Below are 17941 nucleotides of genomic sequence, written 5' to 3' on the forward strand. Positions count from 1 at the left end.
TTCCGATGGTATGTTATTTACAATTCTAACATTGTCTCGTCACAATCTAAGTGCAGTTTTCAGAATACTAGTGCACTCGGAGAAATGGTTTCCCGATGATGCCTTGGTGTTCAGACGCGTCACTGTACGAAATAAAAGAAAAAAGAAAAAAAGAAAAAAAAGACGCTTGCCCAAATATGAAAAAAAGAATAACTCGAACGGGGATTGATTATCAAGTGCCACGAAATAATATAAGTTTTAGAGGAAAGTATCGAAAGATAACGAAATTAAAAATACAAATTATTTGACATAAACAAATTTGTATTTTGCGTTGATCGTTCCTGATAAAGTTAAATCCAGAAACGTGCTTTAGTCAGTAACTACTAGTAGTCTGTTGTAATTTATGTATTATTGTCATTTTGTTTCTTTTCTTTTGTTTCATATTCTAACATCGGACTTGGACTTCTCTTAAACTGAGTTTTACTGTGCGTATTGTTGAGCGTTTGTTTTTCCTACATTAGCTAGAGGTATAGGGGGATGGTTGAGATATCAAAAAACATGTTTAATCCCGTCGCAATTTTGCGCCTGTCCCAAGTCAGGAGCCTCTGGCTTTTGTTAGTCTTGCATATTTTTAATTTTAGTTTCTTTTGTATAATTCGGAGTTTAGTATGAAGTCCATTATCACTGAACTAATATACATATTTGTTTAGAAGCCAGCAGAAGGACGCCTCCGGGTACGGGAGTTTCTCGCTACATTAAAGACTCATCGGTGGCCTTCGGCTGTTGTCTGCTCTATGGTCGGGTTGTTGTCGCTTTGACACATTCCCCATTTCCATTCTTAATATATTCAGACGCATGACATTTATAAGGTATTTCAATCTTTTTTTTTCTGTTATGTTTCGAATTTGTAATAACTTCTTTTCAAAGAATAAGTAGATGAATACACAATTCACATCAAATAAAAACTAAAATAAGAACAGTTATTGGTAGAACATCTTTGCCGCAAGTTTATTGTTTTCTGTTTAGTATTAAATTAATATAAAGATCCATTTTGTTACATCTTGTGATCAATTTTGTAGACAATCGCTAATGGCAGTCAACAAGGTTTTAGAACATAAGTTGTTCCACCTTTTAGTCAAATACCTTTTGTTAAAATATACTTTTTCACTTTTTTTGGGCTTTTGGAAAATGTTGTTTGTGCTGTATTTAGACCCTTCTACAACGAAATTTGTTTTGCTTGCACACGTATAAAAATTGCGGTTTTTATTCAACGCAATCATAGGTTCGAACGTATTTTTTTTAATTTAGACTTGTTTATATATACAATATCAATTCCCTAATCTCTTACAAAAAAGACCAACAGAAATAAAAAGTCAAGCAATGATTTTATTTTGAATTATTCAAAATATACGTTTTTCATTCTATTCTTGAATTTATATTGTATACTTTCTGTAATTTTAATAAATGTATCATGAATATGAAGGGGCGTAACTCCTCATATTCTCTCGATTGCTATATATTTTAACAATAACCAATAGATACGATCAGATACGTCAACGTATAAGATACATATACGATACGTCTTTAAATGTCCCACTTCTATTTGTCATACAAAAACAAATGCCAACTTGTTAGCTTCAAAAGTGTTTTATGAATTTATTTCAATATCTCATCATCAATTTCTTCGTCTGTTGAAACCATTATGGGTTTTTTTAGATCCGCTTTGTTTTTATAAGGAACGTAACACCACTACTAACCGTGTATTTAAAAAAAGTCCCGCTTACTAACCTGATATGGCATATACACAGTCTCAACGCGGTTGCTTTTAACCAATCATATTGCAAGAAATGCATAGGAGGTAAGATAATAAACAATCTACAATTGACAGTCGTGAGTTTACATTTGAGACATATAAATAAAGGTTGTCTCAAATTCATTCATTTTGATTAAGTCCTTCTATTACATATATACTTCAAGAAATAGATATGTAATCGATAGAAGCTGAGATAAACAGAGATGGCAGTACATAGCATCATTTCATCACTAAAATTAAGATTACCACAAGACATACAAGGAAAAATCCAGCAATCAGCATCCAGCAGCACAGGTAATATAAACCAGTATATTAATATCTCGACAATTTTTAATGCAATCGAATCTTACGCCAAATTGACATAAACTCTACTTTAATTTTTAGGAAGATAACATTTAAGTAGTTACATGTATAGTTATTTCTTAAGGTGGCTGTGGGAGTCCATAGAATGTTTTAATTATTTGTCAAAATGAAGTTTTAATCATGCTTTTATCAAAGATTCAATAAAAAGTATGGGTAACCGGACTTATTTTACGCTACAGATTGTGTGCAAAATTGTCCGATTTCGTATAGACTATGCATGAAAAATCCAGTTTCGTGTGACCAAAAGAAAACTACACCATAGAATTTTAAGATAAATTGTGAGGAGATAGCTCTTATAACATGCCTTCAGATACGAAAAAAAACGGGGTCACCAGACTTGTTTCTTGCTACATATTGAAAAAGGTAAATTCATAGCACTTTCTATTGTAAAAAAAAATTATCTGAGTTATCTCCCTTCATTTTGGAAAAATGGAAAAACAAATGTATCCAACAATAGTATTGTGGTTTTTTTTTAAATGCAGCCGTAAACACTAGACGCCTAACCCATGAATTACATACTGCTCTCAAAATTTACACATTTCATTTAAGATATATACCAACTTCTATCTGTTACTTCAAAATCCAACATGGAGGATAACACCCGAGTCACCTTAAGCATTACATCATCATTTGCCGTTTATCATCGAAACGATGAAAGACTGAAAAGTGATTTAGGCAAAACAAAACTAAAACAGGACCCTTATATTTTAAAATTATAAAACGGGAAAAATTCATATCGAAAAATCATTTTTTTTTTCAAGTATCTGATTTTTTTCTTGATTTTTTTCTAAAATAACATTCTATATCTAAAGGTACTCTAGACCTTGATGACGATGTTAAGAGATGGGTAGTTATAGGACTTTGTCTTCACAACGTCTTGACTCCAGCTTTGAGAATATATGTCAGTCCAATTGTTACCAAGATGTATACTTCCTTAGTAGCAACCGATCAAATCAATATACAAACGTCTCACAGCTGTCTCAAAACTTATCTACCAACAAAAACGAAACTAAACTACGAAGCAATCAATAACAACAAAATTCTCTAGTGTGGACAAACATGGAAATACGACCTTTGTGTTAAAAATCCTTTTGACTTATCGAAGCTTTTCCTACAGACGCATATGGCCCAGTACATAGCATTCGATTCCACATGCGATTCGTCAGCATTACTTGCGATTATTATCAATATTGATCAGTTTCCATTGCTCGTACAGGAAGAAGCGAAAGAGGTAATAGTTTTCTTATAATAGCAAAGGTAAAAGAACATAACAAGAAAATGTTAGCATTTTGCCTAGTAAAAACTGAAGCTTTGAAGAGTTAAAACACGTGATTTTACAAAATTGAATTCCTAGTTCTTTAGGCCACACCAATTTATTTCTAAGTTCGACGGATCCGCCCGAACAACGGATTTTTTTTTTAATATATTCCCACTCCCCGCATCCGGAAAAGGAATCGTGTCTATTTTCCACGCCGTTTTTTGTTGTTGTAAAAAGTTGAAAAGCGATCCCAGCATACTAATTGGTTTCCTACCCCATTATTTATATTCACCTGCAATATCATGCTGATATTTGTAGTTAGAATAAAGTACACAGAAGTAGAAGTGTTGCCTTCAACTTTTAATAATAAAGAAGATATATTAAAGTCAAGGAATAGTACAAAATTATTGGACATGTGTTGACCATTTAGTACCAGAGAGATGTATAGTTCTTTTGGAAAATGATCTTTAAATAATATAAAAATGTGCCCTTTTGAACTAAAAAGTGGTTTTACAAACAAAATCTGTATATTACTTGGAATGTACCCCTCACAAAAGGGATAGTTATTTCATTGAGGGGTTGTTCCCAACTTGATTATGACTTTGATGGAGAATTGTCTCTTTGACACTCATATCACATCTTATGTATATACAAAGTGCCCAAAAGACAAGGACCAAAACGGAGAACATCAAAAACAACAAAGACGCAGACAACCAACATATAACACAACAAACGTACATGTACACACATCAACGAACAGCTCGAACCCCAAAAAGCTGGAGATGAACACAGGTTTTCTTGAAAAATGAGCAGTTCCTGCTTCTTCAAGACAGCCGCCCTGTTGCTAGTTATAAGTTTTGTGCGCTGAAGGAGGAAAGACATCTCTATAATAATAGAGATAATTTAATACCAGATAGATGCCACCGTTCCCCATGTGAAATAATATTAATTTTTTTTCAACATTGAACGGCAAAATTATTTTATATTTCTTTATATGTTACGTTTGCAATTTATGACGTCAAACACGCGAAGCAATGCATGTGTTTTTAAATATGATAGCTGATAGATGCTTTTTGTTGTATATTTGTTTGTTTTGAGATTGTGACACAGTGATGACTGCTGTATCCATATTTTCACTATCTGATTTATTATGTCTGTTTTGTTCGCGCATCGTTGTATATATACGGAATTTAATTAGACTGTCGTACAAGTGAGAGGTTTAGCGGTATAAAACCAGGTACAATCCATCAGTTTCTACATTTTAAAATGCCTGTACCAAGTCAGGAATATGACCGTTGTTGTCCATTCGTCTGATGTGTTTTGTCACTTGATTTAACCATGTGATTAGGGACTTTCCGATTGAATTTTCCTCGGAATTTTTTGTGATGTTACTTTCTGCTAGATCCGACCAGTTATTATATTGAGTAATGTTTTTTTTAAGTCGTTTTGTAAAATGCTTGTCATAATTAAAATGCATTTAAAATTGCCTGACATTTTATTTAAGTGAAATACATACACAATCTGACCCAATGAAAATATGTTGAACAAGATGGTGGGATATTTTTTAAATGTGTTCTGGCTTTTTTCTTTTTCCCGTCTGTGCGTTAGTTTCTCCTGTTATTACATCTCGGATCCTCTAAGAGCTTTGAGTTTTCCATAACTATATTGATTTTTTTATCTTCATGTGCAGTTACCCACATTATACCACAATTTTATTTATTGTCTTTAGTTCTGGGTCTACAAACAACAAATATTAAATTACCCTCATAACCAGGCAATATGTTTATTTTACTATGGCTAAACATTGATGAAATTTGGTCCTCTATGGTCTTCAACTTTGTACTTTATTTGGGTTTTTTTTAACTTTTTTTAATCGAGAGTCACTGATGTGTCTTTTGTAGACGAAACGCGCATCTGGCACAGATGCAAAATTGCAAACCTGGTATCTATGATGATTTTATTTATTCTATTGACATTTTATGACGACTGATCGATAAAAGACAAACAAGCAGGTCACTTGTCGTCCCTCGTCTTGGGGTCTACAAAAAACAGACATCCAGATTTATATTATTAATAGATAGGTATGACAGTGAAAAAAAAAACCGATATTCTTCGTTCCAAACGATATCAAACCACTCAATTGAAAGGTGTATGCATTTGATACAATTTCAGGTTCGTACTTCAGTTAGGAACTGTTGGGCCCATTGTAACTTTTTGCAGTGGACTCCCACAAAATTTGTTGCATCGTTCCAGCTTTTGGAAAGATTTGTTAAAAAGATGGGTGTCAATGCCACGGAAGAAAACAGAATTTTAGGTGATATACACAATTGGAAAACAGACGGTAAGAGAACATTAGAAAAAGGAAGACTAGTGCTAAAAATTAAAATTATATGACATGCTTGCATATATTTTATATTTATAAAATGTTAAGCTCAAGGTTTACAATATATATGTCGAAATATGAGTTTTCCTAAAACCTTTTTCTATGTAAGTATCATAAAAAAAATCCTTTGAATGTGCAATTCATTGATTGTTTTTTTTTAAATGTGAAAATGTAATTGGGACATCTTAGACCATATCAAATTAAAGTCAAAAGAAACAAAAAAACTTTTCAATTGTTGAAAATTCTGAAATTTCATATTTGAATGTTCATTGGTTGTATAAGTCTAATCATTTTATTTCGTTTGTTAAGGTATGAATTTTATGAATATATCTATGCTTGGAGCGGAATTGGTTGGCGAAATTCAAACCGCTACACAAGCCTTGACTGAATGTACTCAAGATGCCTCCATAGAAACTGATTCAAATTTTCACCGACTGCAGAAACAACTCATCAAGATTGAGACAAAATTTGAGGAGTTTAAAACTAATACAGGAAAATGGCTAAACGAAATAGGCACTGTATGTTTTTATTTCCTTTTATTTTAGTGGTTATGGTGAAGCTTATCAATGAACATTTGACAACATTAATTAGACAGTTACCAAGTTAATTCATTTGCAAAGGAATTTAATGGTCAGAACTAATAGATAGACTGATCATGTTTATGCAAAACGTGTAACATTATGACATTAAAGCTATAAAAAAGCGATACATAGGTATGCTATTTACTGCGTCGGCGGTGTCGTTACTTTTTAGTATTAATAAAATTGAGAATGGAATTAGTTTGTGATTAGATCTAGTCTGGTGAACCACTAGTGGTAGGTGAATGATATTTGTTATGTAGTTGTATAGGCATTTGCATATCTCATTTCCATGGAAACTTATGCTTAGTTGACATAAATGTCATGTTCCTGATGACGGCAACATTATCCGGATGCCTTCACTCTCGTTTTCTTCTCAACATAATCCCCAAAAAACCCAGATGGAATAATCATACGCGAGGATGGCAAATGTGACTGTGCATGTAACCTATAGGACACAAAGGCATACTGATTAATTTATTGTGGAAGTAAGAGAAACGCAACACAAAATAAGTTCTTCTAATTAAATAGTTTAGATATATAAGGCCAACTTTTCAAGTAAAATAACATTTGAATTTAGTATATTTCTGTTGATGAATTGTTGTTGCTGAATGATATTTTGTTCGTATTTTTTTCCAGAGATTATCAGATTGTAGTATTAATACAGGTACGTTTTTATATCTTTATAGATAAATTATAAATAGTACAGAAAAATTCAAAACGCTACATATAATAGATATAGGAAGATGTGGTGTGAGTGCCAATGAGACAACTCTCCATCCAAATAACAATTTAAAAATTAAACCATTATAGGTTAAAGTACGGCCTTCAACACGGAGCCTTGGCTCACACCGAACAACAAGCTATAAAGGGCCCCAAAATTACTAGTGTAAAACCATTCAAACGGGAAAACCAACGGTCTAATCTATATAAACAAAACGAGAAACGAGAAACACGTATATATTACATAAAAGTATTGAATAAAGAGATACTGATTTTAATAACGAAACGATGTAATTTGGTTAAAACAAAGCTCAATCATTTGCATTCATAAAGTATCAAAATATCAATAATTTTATAATCAGAATGAACATTACTAGGGTATGTATTTTCTACATGTAATTCCTGACGGTCGTACGGTGACAAGACACTTTTAAACAATTTGGCAGAAAAGTGTCTCATTGTGAATCATATCAAATCAAAGCAGATTAACACGCTTCATGAATTAATAAACGATTTACATCTGTGTTATAAAAGAATCCGTAATTTTGATTCGGACTTATGCGAGACATTCCAAATGAAATTCAACATCTATGACAACACGAGCTTTCCATTACAGCAATGGATAGGAAAAAAAACACAAAGCTGTTATACAAATCGTAATTTCAGTGTCGAATAATAAAAATGTAATTATAAGAATTGAATCCTTCTTTTTTTTTTTTTTTTTTTTAGGGTGTTGGTGTTCACATTTTGTAAAAATCACAGAAGACTGTCAAATGAACAGATGAAAGATATTAGGAATTTATATCGCGATTAAGACATGTATGAAAGCCCATTAAAACATAAACAGTTTCTGAAAATGAAATCAAATATTAATAGTCATAGAAAATGAGAAGATAACAAACTCTTATTTCTGTAATTATTTACATTGCAGATATAACCGAAGTAAATAACAAAACGAACCATTCAAACCGTATGTGCTATGGTAAGTTTACGTAATAAAAATTGTTGATCAAAATCATCCAAATGTGCTTCTCCTTTTCGCATAAGACAAGGGTTTGATCGAGTAAAATATAGAAAAAAATTAATCTTAAATTACATAATTAGTTAAAAGCACATCAATCTTTAGTGTTTTTTTTTATCTCTAGTACTACATAGAATATAACTTGCCGCATGTGGAGCACTATCTGCTTATTCTGACGGAGCACCTTAGATAACTGTCAGGTTTTGGTGGAGTTCGTGTTGCTCAGCCGTTAGATACTATATTGTGCTTTGTGTATTGCTGTTTGTCTTTTTCGTTTTTAGCCATGGCTACTTATTTTTCTACTTATAGCTTGGATGACCCTTTAACTTTTTTGATAAATTAAGGGGTTTCTTCCTCAGGAATAGATTACTAATCTGCAATGAATTATATGTTCATGCCTGATATATCATGTACCGTGATGCTACTTTAGATTCTACTGATGAGGAAAGGTAACACTCGGCCACCAAAAGCTGAATTATAAGTTCACTTAAGGTGGCCGAGTGGTCTAAAGCGATGGACACAGTGCAGTCGGAGTTGTCTCGATATCCCAATAGTATTAAATCGAATAACGGCGAGGAAAGAAGAGAAAAATGCTTCCGCAAATTTGCAGATTTAACATTGTTGTGTTGATATTTAGAGTAGTAATCCCCTTCAATGGTGATCCGATGGATTTATCTATTGTAGAGTTGTCACTTGTTTAGACTGTAAATATATTTTACATATGCACACATAACGTCACAACAATGTTAAATCTGCCCTCTCCGGGATTCGAACTATTTATTCTTAAGCATGCGCAACAAGAAATAAAAAAGTCTTCCATTAACTAGATAAAAAAAAGTGTAGAATGGGTTGTAACTAGTTACTACATGTTATCAGTATTGTAGGCTGGAGATTGCGAAAACCAATATATATACAATTTGTTTTCGTTGGAAAAAAAGACACATTGATGAATTCAGTTGCTACAAAAATACTACTGTTGTAAAATATGCGAAAACATTCGAATATTGAGATATAATTGTATGTTGATTTGCCATTGGTTATTACAGTTTAACCAGTATCATATGATTAAGTCCAAACAACGTAAATACTACTAGTCAATAGTGTCATTCTTATCCATTAGAACAAATCTATAGACAGAAAATCGGAAATATCTGATTACAATGCTGTCAAATGCATTGTTTCCTTATATACAGAATTAATATATTAAAGTTCTATCAATAAGTATCATAAAACAACTAACACATGATTTTTTTACTGCAGATGCACACCAGCTTGAAGTGGATACGTGGCAAGAACATGATAAGAAGTTCGTTGAAACTGCAATCATTAAAGATATAATTAAATATTTAGAACAGGAACCTTTTGCTATTGTGATCGGAGCATCGGGCATGGGAAAATCAGCAATCATACACCATATTGCTTTACAAACTTGCCTTATTGAAGGATGGACTGTGATACCATGTCACAGTCCACAGGAAATAATAAGTCATTACAAAGAATTTGAGTTTCTTATGTTCGTCATTGATGATATTTGCGGTAAATATGCAGTAAGCGAAGTTGATATTGAGAACTGGATCAATAATAGGAATAAATTAAATATGATGTTAGGAAAAAACAAGATTAAAATAATAGCCTCATGTCGCTTAGAAATATATAATGAAGAAAAGGTACAGCGATCTTTAAAGCCATTTCTTTCTAGTAGCTTTGATCTTTCAACTGAATACAAACTTTCGCTGAAAGAAAAATTTGCCATAGCTGGGAAATATTTGAAGACTGAAAACTGCGAGAAATTAGAAGAAATTCTTGGAAATGACACGTTTTCCCCTCTACTGTGTTTTTTATTCTCAAAGTACGAACAATTTACCGTTCATGAGTTCTTGAATGAGCCATTTAATATTTTTAGTTCAGAATGGGATGAGTTAAAAGTCGTCGATCCTCATAAGTACTGTCTTTTGTTCCTGTTTGTAATTTTCAATGGTACTATCAATGAATCATTATTCAATGAAACAAATGAAGATGAAAGGAAGAAACTTAAGAATGTATTTGAAAGTTTTAAAATTGAACGCAGCACAGCTTTATCTACCATCAGGGAAAAATTAGATTTCTGTGTAGGTACTTACTTCATCAAAATAGGTGAAATGTATAAAGTTATACATGATAAAATGTTTGACTTACTTTGTTGCTATTTCGGTAAAAAGATGACTCAAACTTTCATAAAGTATGCAAATATTGAGGTATTATGTGAGCGAACTCAATTACAATCTTTTAACACCTTATATCCATGTCGCATCAGGAATATCGTTGTAGTTGATAGTCAATATGAAATAGAATATTTTCAAAGATTTCAAAAAGATATACAGCATGGACTTCAGAAGGCTTTAAATATTGTACAAATGAAGTACAAAGTTTGTAGGGAACACTTTTTAAATATTTTAAAATCTATTTGTAAGGAATCATCATTAAAACAAATTATAAATAAAAGAGATGAAAACAGTAACAATGCCTTTATCATAGCATGTGCATACGGTTATGATGAAATAGTACAGTTTTTTATTTCCGATGGAGCCGAAGTTAACGTAAAAAATACACGTTTGTCTCCAATGACAGCTGCATGTGGCTCTGGAAATTATTCTACCGTTGTTTTGTTGATAAAACATGGCGCCCACTTAAACCAACCAGATAAATGCGGGGAAACACCCTTATATAAAGCTTGTTTTGGAGGATTTCAAAATGTTATTGAATTATTAGTTGAAAAAAGAGCTGATATAAACAAAACTGTAAAATCGGGAGCATCACCTTTGTTTGCTGCGTGTAACGGTGGAGATGAAAGTACAGTCATAATGCTGGTGTCGCATGGCGCAAATGTGAATAAAAGCACTAAGTCTGGAAACAGTCCTTTGTTTACTGCGTGTTGTGGTGGATATGAATCGATAGTTAGAATCCTCATCAACAAGAGAGCATCGGTTAATATAACATTTGAGAATGAAGGGTCGCCATTATTTGCGTCATGTCTGAGAGGGTGTGTAAATATTGCTCGGCTACTCATAGAAAATGGTGCAAAGATTAATTATGTAAATACATCTGGAGAAACACCTATGAACGTTGCGTGTAGTGGTGGATTTTTGCATATAGTGCAACTTCTAATTAGCAATGGCGCTTCAGTCAATAATGTAAACGAAAAAACCAGATCGCCATTATACGTGTCCTGTCAAGGAGGATACAAGAATATTGTACAATTATTGTTACAAAATGGGGCCCGAGTTAATAATTCTGAAAATGACTATACACCTTTGCATGCTGTTTGTAATATAGGAGATTATGAAATAGCAAAGTTGTTGATGGTAAATAAATCGAAGATAAACAATCCAAAGGGTGACGGTCAGACACCTCTTCATGTTGCAGTTAAAAGTACATGCAATAGTGAGAAATTAGTGAATTTATTAGTATGTGAAGGTGCAGAAATAAATGCAACTTACGGTTGTGGATTTACACCTTTATACGAGGCATCCATCGCAGGAAACTTACAAGTTGTGTTAATATTAATAGAAAACGGTGCAGTTTTAAACGTTACTACACATTCGGGCGAAACTGCATTGCTTGGTGCTTGTCGTAAGGGACATCTTGAAATATCAAAATTTCTAGTAGAAAGGGGGGCTGATATTAATAAAAGTAACTGGAATGGGGATACTCCTTTGCATATTGCATGCGCCTGTCGATATGAACAAATAATCCACATCTTAGTAAAACATGAAGTTGACATCAATCTTACCAATAATAATAAAGAATCGCCATTTTACATTGCATGCGAAAAAGGATTCTATGCAATTGCTAAAACACTACTGACCAATAAAACTAATGTTAATGAAGTAACAAGTTATGGATGGAGTGCTTTATATGCGGCCGCCTCATCAGGTCATAAAGAAATAGTTGAACTGTTGTTACAGAACGGAGCGAATGTTAATCAGTGCAATACTTCCGGGTGTACTCCTTTGATAGCTGCTTGTAGTGAAGGACATATGGACACCGTTATTCTGTTACTTAACGAGGGAGCTGATGTTAATATAGCTAACGCGAGTAGAGAGACTCCTATGCATCTTGCCTGTTTTGGTGGATTCAGTCATATTTTTACACTTTTACTACAAAACGGAGTAATTATAAACACTTCTAATGTAAATGGAAATTATCATCTGCATAACGCATGCAAAAATGGACAAACCGAAATAGTTATGCTTATTATAGAAGAAAATGTTGATTTAAACTGCATTAATAGTATGAGAAACACACCACTGCATTTAGCATGTTTTGGTGGACACTCGGATATTGTTGAAAAACTAATAGAAAAACATGCCGATGTTAATAAGGTCGATGTAAATGCTGAAACGGCTCTGTTTGTAGCATCTGAAGGTGGGTACCATACAATTGTTCAAAAACTCATCAATGCTGGATCTTTTGTTAACATGCTAAATTTTGAAGGGTTGACACCTCTTTGTGCAGCATGTAAAAACGGGCATTACGAAACAGTAAAACTTTTATTAGAGAATGGTGGCGATATAAATCAAGCTAACTGTGATGAACAAACACCTTTACATATAGCAACAATAAACGATCATAGGAAAATATCTGAATTACTTTGTGACAAGGGAGCGGACATTTGTGAATGGCCTGAACAATAAATTTTATCTTGTTTAGAGTTTGATAACTTGAGTACACTTTCAAGATAAGATCAAATACATGTCAAGTAAGAAGACAGAGCAGGAACGATAACAATAGAACCGGTGGAATATATATTTAAGCTCTAGAAGATCAGCAGACAGATTGTGACGGCTAAATATGGAACACAAAAGCGCTCAAAGTGTTGTGAACACCAGTTAACTGAACACTTTTTGATTGGACTAGACACATTATCGAATTACGTGGTTATTTCATTCATTTGCAGCCTTCCGGCAGTCACACTAGTGTACTGATACAGCAACAATTAGGGAAACGAATTGAAACAGTAATAACCGTTATCATCAAGACGAGCACGAAAGCAACAGTTAGGGAAACGTATTGAAACAGTAATAACCGTTTTAATCAAGACGAGCACTAAAGCAACAGTTAAGGAAACGTATTGAAACAGTAATAACCGTTTTAATCAAGACGAGCACGAAAGCAACAGTTAGGGAAACGTATTGAAACAGTAATAACCGTTTTAATCAAGACGAGCACGAAAGCAACAGTTAGGGAAACGTATTTAAACAGTAATAACCGTTATTATCAAGACGAGCACGAAAGCAATAGTTAGGGAAACGTATTGAAACAGTTATAATCGTAATCATCAAGACGAGCGCGAAAGCAACAGTTAGGCAAAGGTATTGAAACAGTAACAACCGTTATCATCAAGACGAGCGCGAAAGCAACAGTTAGGGAAACGTATTGAAACAGTAACAACCGTTATCATCAAGACGAGCACGAAAGTAACTGTTAGGGAAACGTATTGAAACAGTAAAAACCGTTTTCATCAAGACGTGCACGAAAGCAACAGTTAGGGAAACGTATTGAAACAGTAATAACCATTATCATCAAGACAAGCGGGAAAAAAATATTAAAGTTAGGCATCCAATTAACAGTTATAGCGATCATAAAAAAATAATAGGAAGAACAAGATATACTGAGTAAAAAGACTGTGCTCTACCCCTGCACATTTTATCTACCACCAATAATTCAACTCCGACATGTAATGCAAATGCGTCTTTTATAAGGCCATATTCTAGTACATGTATAGAGAAAAGGACGCCTCTTACATAGAGGAATCATTCCAATATCGATATACCAGCAGATTATGCCGATGATGCATACGGTGAAATTTATGAGAGATTTGTATCAGTGGGAACTGCTATGTCTTATTGGTGAAATTACTAAATGAAGGATTTACATTCCTTTTTTCTCAGGGATTATCATTAATAACATATCATTGACGAACTTATAGATGGCTCTGAAAATATATAAATTTTGTAAGGCAAAAATCTACCAACTTCTGACTTTACTGATAACACAAATAGATTAAATAATCGTTAAAATGTATGAACCTTTTTCATGGAATATTAAATTTTCATAGACTAAAAACACTTCCGTGTATTGCAATTAGTGATCTGAAACGTATTTGATTTGATATACATAATATCTATAAAAAAAAGCGACTAAACCGTTTATACTCGTTTTAAATAAAATGTCTTGGACGCTTCTGGAATTAAAATATTTATTGAAAAGAGTTAATAAAAACTAATAAAATATATATTAGTTAAAAGTTGTTTGTGGTTCTGTAATTTCGTAGTTTACATGTAATACAGTACAATCGTATTATTACACATTGAATTCTAAAAAGTCTGCCGATTGTGTTGGCACATTCTCAGGGAACCAACTGTACTCCTCTTTTTACATACTTGTTCCTTTATTCAAATATTCATATGAGGCTGGGTACATACAGGAATTTATAAGGAAGCATAAAGAGTCGTAAGCAGTATTCTTTATCTTCAATTTCCGCTATATAAATGATTTTCCCTGACCTAATAATGCAAATTTGGTGACTATGTTGAACGCATCTATTCTATTTAACTCGAGATGAAAACAACATTTCCCGACAAAAGAGATGATTTCAGTTTTCATATTGTGAACTTTCTATATCTAGGTAGCAACATTACTTCAGCGGCTGCATACGGAGTGTATATGTCCAAGTTGATATACTATCGTAGGGCTTGTATTTCCTATCGTGTTTTCCTTGATAAAGGGTTGCTGCCCACAAGAAGCAATTAAACCAAATATTAAAATCACCCCATCGCATACTTTATGCACGCTATCACTGTTGTAACTATAATTCCGTACCCTTTTTCCCAAATGTGATCATCCAAAATGGACTTATACCCGGGTTTGTACTCACTTGAAAAAAATGAAGGTTGCCACAAAATGAACCTGGATCTGCCTACTCTTCCAGATTACAATAGATCATCCCAGTTTTTGATGGGGTTTGGTGTTGCCCAGTTTTGTATGTTGTGTTTTGTCTACTGTTTGTCTTTTTTTCTGTTTATCGGCGGGTTTTTTTTTTTGCCATGGGGTAGTCAGTTGTTTTTTTTCGACTTGTGAGTTTGAGCAATAAAGATGAATTTAAAATAAACTTCACAAAGAGTAAAATAACAAAATAACGAATTCCAAGGTAATTTCAATACAGAAAAGTCCTTTATCAGAAGGCAAAAGTTCAAACAAATCAAACGAATGGAAACCATCTGTCATATTCCTGATTTGGTGCAGGCATTACCTTTTGTAGAAAAAGGTGGATTAAACCTGAACTTATAGCTAAAAAAATAGCTCACCTCTATGACAGTCACATAGAATTCCATTATATTGGCCACAATGTACACGTTTGACCAAAATAAAAGACAAAATAGGTAAAAAGGTCAAAATTAGGCTACTGCATTCAACAGTGTATCATAATCTTAATCACTATAAAAACAAAATATAACTATGTCAACGAAGAAAAACAAAATGGTAAAACGACACCCTGTAGATAAAGCATATAAGCAAACATGAAAGACAAGAATACAAAAAATGAAAAGTTACAAAAAAAACATAATTGCGGAATGTATTGTGCATAAGTCATGGGGGTATTGTAGCCCGCTTACATCACCAGAGGAAACAATCTATAAAAAGACATAAAGAAGAGAGACTGTCTTAGATTAACAGAATAGAGACTAATTGGCCAAATCTTCTAAACATTGGACTGAAATATTATAAAACAGAGAAATAAAGAATAGGAAATATAAAAAAAAATGGAGAATAATGGTGTGTTAAAATAAAACAAAATAGAAAATAAAAAGCAAAAATAAAAATAAAAATAAATATGTATTCTATTATTAGATTTTCTTGTAATTTTGACAGTATTTGTTAGATTCCTTCGCCTTAAATCTACAGTGATGTGATTTCATCTCAAAGACGCAATTTATTTAACTGAGATGAGGAAAGGCAATTAAAGCTCTGCGTCTTAACTTTTTTTTTTCTTTTCTTGTGCGTACTGTTTTTGTTTAATTAATCGATTAATTTATTCCTTCTTTTTAAAACTGTCAATAGCACAACCCTATTATAACTATTCGAAATTCTCATCTCAAGTCCTTTTTCGTGCTTCAAATGTTTTTGCATGTTTGGGTTCATTCCCCACTCTATCATATCATATCTTGTAAAATACAACTAAGATCCCAAACCAAAAAACGTAAATATTCGTAATTGCAATAATATGACCGTCCACTACTATAACAGTGTGTTTGTCTCTTCTATAGATACATGTGTGACTAAAACGGAATCATTCGTTCAAGTCCGTTATATAAGGTTTTTTTTGGTTTATTTACTTCTTCCAGTCTCGTATTGTAATAGGGTGACTGTTTTTGTTCACATCAATTCTGATCGAAATTCGAACTTTTTTGGGGTACATTATCCAGCCTTCTTTCTTTTTCAGACAGTGCAAAACAAATTTCTTATATGTCTTTCTGTTGTCACTTTCGATCCACTGTACCAACATAACCTAGCCAATTAGTTAAGTGTTAAACTCTAGTATGCTAAAGTCTTAAATGCGATTGCAAAGTTTGACTCTCGACTTAAGAAAGTGACTGCTCGATACATGGAGATGGAAATCTGTATAATTTATTTGCCAGCCATCAGAATTCGAGAAAACAGAATAATTTCATCTTAAGGTCACGTTACAGTAGATGAGCAAAGTCACATATTTTGGTATAACTTTGGCTCGTTGAACTTAAACTATAAATCGAAAAATATAATGCATGTATCCCTTATATTATCTGAAATAGTACTGATTGTTTCTTTTACAATAGGGGAATTTCAACATTAAGCATGCTTTCTTTTATAACCTACAGGGTTGTCAAATGTGTGTTGTTGAGTTCATCAATCTCTGTATTGCCATTGAATCATATGCTTTATCTGGTTTATTTGAAATATGGGATTTTAATTTTCAATGGTCGATATTGAAAGTTGGAAAGATTGATAAATCACAAAAGTGTCTTACTACCAGAAAGTCTAGGTGTCATGTGTCCGAATTTTGTTCTCATTTTTGGAAGTTGTCTTAGTGGCAATGTCAGTATATGTGTCAGATATTTTGTCTTCTGTGATGAATTTATTCACAACGATTCAAGTTTAGCGGTAATTAAGAAGACTTGTTTTTAAAGTGTTTTGTTTGGCCTTTCCATTATAGAAGATAAGATTTTGACTTATTTAGATATCTTTTAGGTGTGTTTGTCGTGGTGAGCTTCGGTTTTTAGACGTTTACTCTACATGGCTTTTAATTCAATGCGAGCGGTTGACCGTTGTTGAAATGCATTTTCGATTGGTGCTACATTTGCATATGATTCTGTTTAACTGATTTTCATTGGTGCTTACTCAACAAATGATTTTATAATTTTTTATGTCGTACATTATATGAATGCAAAAAGTGTTCGTTGACTTCAGTTAGTTCCATTATATAACGATAGATATATAGAATTCCTTGGGTAATACCCATGTTTATATTGACTTTGTAAATACTTACCTGAACTTTTTTTGGGTGTCTACGTGAGAGCAAATATGTCCTTTTGTTATTAAATGAAACCTATGTAGTCCATTGTATTTAAACAATGTGAAAGATTTTTCATACCTATTTTATTTATACAATGTAAAATATTTATTTATACACTGTGAAGGATTTATTAATACAATGTGAAAGATGTATTTATACAAAATGAAATATATTACATACCTCCAGTCTCTACGCTATTACGATCGATTATTATGAAACCAATTAGAACAC

At 32.8% G+C, this 17941-nt stretch overlaps 1 protein-coding gene across 1 annotated transcript; it reads left to right on the forward strand.

The window, feature by feature from the left end:
• Positions 1-1995: 1995 nt before the first annotated feature.
• LOC134726468 (ankyrin repeat and KH domain-containing protein 1-like) lies at positions 1996-12791 on the forward strand. Its single transcript, XM_063590875.1, has 4 exons — positions 1996-2086; positions 2968-3056; positions 5586-5754; positions 9379-12791. The coding sequence occupies exons 1-4, from the start codon at positions 1996-1998 to the stop codon at positions 12789-12791; spliced, it is 3762 nt and encodes a 1253-aa protein (XP_063446945.1).
• The last annotated feature ends 5150 nt before the right edge of the window (positions 12792-17941 follow it).

Source organism: Mytilus trossulus, chromosome 7, assembly GCF_036588685.1.
Source record: "Mytilus trossulus isolate FHL-02 chromosome 7, PNRI_Mtr1.1.1.hap1, whole genome shotgun sequence".
In the NCBI taxonomy this organism is placed as follows: domain Eukaryota; kingdom Metazoa; phylum Mollusca; class Bivalvia; order Mytilida; family Mytilidae; genus Mytilus; species Mytilus trossulus.

What these genes read in the sequence shown, in the direction of transcription:
- LOC134726468 (XM_063590875.1), top strand. Translation starts at nt 1,996, where the DNA reads ATGGCAGTACATAGCATCATTTCATCACTAAAATTAAGATTACCACAA. An exon ending in ATCAGCATCCAGCAGCACAG is followed by an intron (nt 2,087 to 2,967) that starts GTAATATAAACC and finishes CTATATCTAAAG; the next exon opens with GTACTCTAGACCTTGATGAC. An exon ending in CTCCAGCTTTGAGAATATAT is followed by an intron (nt 3,057 to 5,585) that starts GTCAGTCCAATT and finishes ATACAATTTCAG; the next exon opens with GTTCGTACTTCAGTTAGGAA.